At 60.6% G+C, this 3,754-nt stretch overlaps 1 protein-coding gene across 1 annotated transcript in view; it reads left to right on the top strand.

Annotated features, from left to right (window-relative positions):
* The window catches only part of LOC102036002 (ryanodine receptor 1-like), a gene marked incomplete at its 5' end in the record, with an annotated part of 38,091 nt that overhangs the window by 22,950 nt on the left and 11,387 nt on the right, over nucleotides 1-3,754 (top strand). The window contains 5 exons of the mRNA XM_014311470.1: nucleotides 80-100; nucleotides 401-561; nucleotides 1,707-1,872; nucleotides 1,965-2,051; nucleotides 2,709-2,939. Coding sequence (XP_014166945.1) covers nucleotides 80-100; nucleotides 401-561; nucleotides 1,707-1,872; nucleotides 1,965-2,051; nucleotides 2,709-2,939 — 666 coding nt within the window. The remainder of the gene's footprint in view (nucleotides 1-79; nucleotides 101-400; nucleotides 562-1,706; nucleotides 1,873-1,964; nucleotides 2,052-2,708; nucleotides 2,940-3,754) is intronic.

The raw sequence follows: 3,754 nt of genomic DNA, 5'->3' as shown, positions 1-3,754 counted from the left end.
TCATCATGAACACCACCACGGTATGGACCCCCAAAAACCCCAAAAACCTCCCCAAAACCCCAAATCCCCAACCCCTGAGGTCATCATGAACACCACCACGGTATGGACCCCCAAAAACCCCAAAAACCTCAAAAACCTCCCTAAAACCCCAAATCCCCAACCCCCGAGGTCATCATGAACACCACCACGGTATGGGACCCCTGAGAGCCCCCCAAAACACCCTGTCCCTGTGTCCCCATGTCCCTGACACTGTCCCCTTGTCCCCAGCACTACAACTCAGTGCGGCCGTTTGCGGGGCAGTGCCTGGGTGGGCTGGGTCACCTGTCCCTGTGTCCCTGTCCCCCTGTCCCTGACCCTGTCCCCATGTCCCTGACCGTGTCCCCATGTCCCTTGTCCCCAGTACTATTACTCGGTGCGGCTGTTTGCGGGCCAGGAGCCGGGCAGCGCCTGGGTGGGCTGGGTCACCCCCCACTTCCACCAGCACGACCCCGACTTCGAGCTGAGCCGCGTGCGCAGCGTCACCGTCACCATGGGCGACGACCGCGGCAACGTGCACGACAGGTACCCCACGGGGACCCCAAAAGGGACCCCAAAGGGACCCCAGAGAGACCCCAAACTGGATCCCAAAAGGGACCCAAAAGGGACCCCAAAAGGGATCCTTAAAAGGGACCCCAAATAGGATCCCAAATGGGACCCCAAATAGGATCCCAAATGGGACCCCAAATTGGACCCCCAAATGGGACCCCAAATGGGATCCCAAAGGGACCCCAAAGACACCAGTAGACCCCAAAGAGACCCCAAATGGAATCCCAAATGGGACCTCAAAGAGACTCCAAAAGGGACCCCTAAATGGGACCCCAAGTGGAATCCCAAAGGGACCCAAATAGGATCCCAAAAGGGACCCCAAATGGGATCCCAAAGGGACCCCAGATGAGACCCCCCAAAAGGGGATCCCCAAACAGGATCCTGCGTGGGATCCCAAAGAGACCCCAAAGGGACCCCAAAGGAGCTCCAAATGGGACCCCTAAATGGGATCCCAAAGAAATCCCAAATGGGACCCCAAATTGGACCCCAAACAGGGCAACTGCCCCATGGTCTGGGGTTATTTTGGAGGGGGGTTGGGGTATTTTGGGGGATTTTTTGGGGGTCTCACCCCCTTTCCCCCCCAGCATCAAGTGCAGCAACTGCCCCATGGTCTGGGGGTATTTTGGGGATTTTTTGGGGGTCTCACCCCCTTTCCCCCCCAGCATCAAGTGCAGCAACTGCCCCATGGTCTGGGGTTATTTTGGGGGGTTTTGGGGTATTTTGGGGGGGTTTTGGGGTTCTCACCCCCTTTTTCCCCCCCCAGCATCAAGCGCAGCAACTGCTACATGGTGTGGGGGTATTTTGGGGATTTTTTGGGGGTCTCACCCCCTTTCCCCCCCAGCATCAAGTGCAGCAACTGCCCCATGGTCTGGGGTTATTTTGGGGGGTTTTGGGGTATTTTGGGGGGGTTTTGGGGTTCTCACCCCCTTTTTCCCCCCCCAGCATCAAGCGCAGCAACTGCTACATGGTGTGGGGGTATTTTGGGGATTTTTTGGGGGTCTCACCCCCTTTCCCCCCCAGCATCAAGTGCAGCAACTGCCCCATGGTCTGGGGTTATTTTGGGGGGTTTTGGGGTATTTTGGGGGGGTTTTGGGGTTCTCACCCCCTTTTTCCCCCCCCAGCATCAAGCGCAGCAACTGCTACATGGTGTGGGGGGGGGAGTTTGCGACCCCCACCCAGCAGGCCAGGGTGTCCCACACTGACCTGGTCATCGGCTGCCTGGTGGACCTGGCCACGGGGCTCATGACCTTCACAGCCAACGGCAAAGAGATCAACACCTTCTTCCAGGTGAGCTGGACCCGCTCCCCTGAGCCCTCCCCAGGTGAGCTCTGGGGGTCCCAGCCCACCCCGGGGGTCTCACAGCAGCGCTGTCCCCGCAGGTGGAGCCCAACACCAAACTGTTCCCGGCGGTGTTCGTGCAGCCCACCACCCAAAACGTGCTCCAGTTCGAGCTGGGCAAGCTCAAGGTGAGGACTGGGACCCCCAGCAGGTGGGTGGTGGGGGAATGAGACCCTCGAGACCCCCCAAAACGCCCCCCTAAACCTCCCCAAAATCCCCAGGTCACCATGAACACCACCACAGTATGGGACCTCTGAGACCCCCCCAAAATCCCCTGAGACCACCCCTGCACTCCAAAACCCCCAAACCCCAAGGTCATCATGAACACCACCATGGTCCAGGACCCCTGAGACCCCCCCCAAACCCCGAGGTCATCATTTTGGGGGGACGTATTGAGGATGGGGAGGGACTGGGGGACAACTGGGAGCACTGGTGAGGTGACTCAGGAGCTGTGAGGTGGAACAAGGAGAGCTTTGGGATCTACAGGGCGACCCAAGAGGAACTCAGTGCCGGGGGTCTCTGGGGTCCCCCTGACACTCATCATGAACACCACCATGGTACAGAACCCCGAAACCCCCCCAAACCCCATCATTTTGGGGGGTGGTTATTGAGTGTGGAGAGGGACTGGGGGACAACTGGGGGCACTGGTGAGGTGACTCAGGAGCTGTGAGGTGGAACAAGGAGAGCTTTGGGGCCGATCTTTGGGATCTACAGGGCGACCCAAGAGGAACTCAGTGCCGGGGGTCTCTGGGGTCCCCCTGACACCCCCGTGTCCCCCCCCCCAGAACATCATGCCCATCTCGGCGGCCATGTTCAGCAGCGAGAGGCAGAACCCGGCGCCGCAGTGCCCGCCCAGGCTGGTGATCCAGCACCTGAGCCCGGTCACCTGGAGCCGCATGCCCACCGAGTACCTGGCCGTGGAGAGCGCCCGGCTGGGTGAGCGCCAGGGCTGGGCCGTCGAGTGCTCCGAGCCCCTGCAGATGATGGCCCTGCACATCCCCGAGGAGGACAGGTGGGTGGGGACACCCCTCCGGGACCCCAGACGGGACCCCTAAATGGGATCCCAAAGAAATCCCAAATGGGACCCCAAATAGGGCAACTGTCCCATGGGCTGGGGGTATTTTGGGGGGAGGTTTGGGGGTCTCATCCCCTTTTTCCCCCCAAGATCAAGCGCAGCAACCACCCCACGGTGTGGGGGTTAAATAGGGGAGGGGTCCATGGTCTGGGGGGGTTTTTGCACATCCCTGAGGAGGGACACCCCTCAGGGACACCCCCAGGGACAGCCAGCCTCGTGGGTCCCGGCTCCAGGTGACCTTGGGGTCTCACCCCAAAAGTGCCATCCCCAGGAGATTGTGGGGTCCCAGCCCCAGGTGACCTTGGGATCTCACCCCAAAAGTGCCATCCCCAGGAGATTGTGGGGTCCCATCCCAAGAGTCCCAGCCCCAGGTGACCTTGGGGTCCCCATCCCGGGGGAAAATGGGGTCCTGTCCCCTGGGGTCCCATCCCTAGGGGTGCCATCCCCAGGAGACCTTGGGATTCCATCCCCCCAGAGGGACTTGGGGTTCTGTCCCCTTGGGGTCTCATCCCAGAGATGCCATCCCAAGGACATTCACCCCAAAAGTCCCATCCCCAGGAGATCGTGGGGTCCCATCCCAGGGGTCTCATCCTCAGGAGACCTTGGGGTCTCACCCCAAAAGTCCCATCCTCAGGAAAACTTGGGGTTTCATCCCCAGGAGACCTTAGGGTCTCATCCCATGGGTCCCTCTCCATGTCCCCATTCCCTGTCCCCCCACTCCCTGTCCCCCCAGGGGTCCCACCCCATATCCCCCAT

This window comes from Geospiza fortis, unplaced genomic scaffold, assembly GCF_000277835.1.
Source record: "Geospiza fortis unplaced genomic scaffold, GeoFor_1.0 scaffold1758, whole genome shotgun sequence".
Taxonomy (NCBI): domain Eukaryota; kingdom Metazoa; phylum Chordata; class Aves; order Passeriformes; family Thraupidae; genus Geospiza; species Geospiza fortis.
This window is presented reverse-complemented; position numbering and strand designations above follow the sequence as displayed.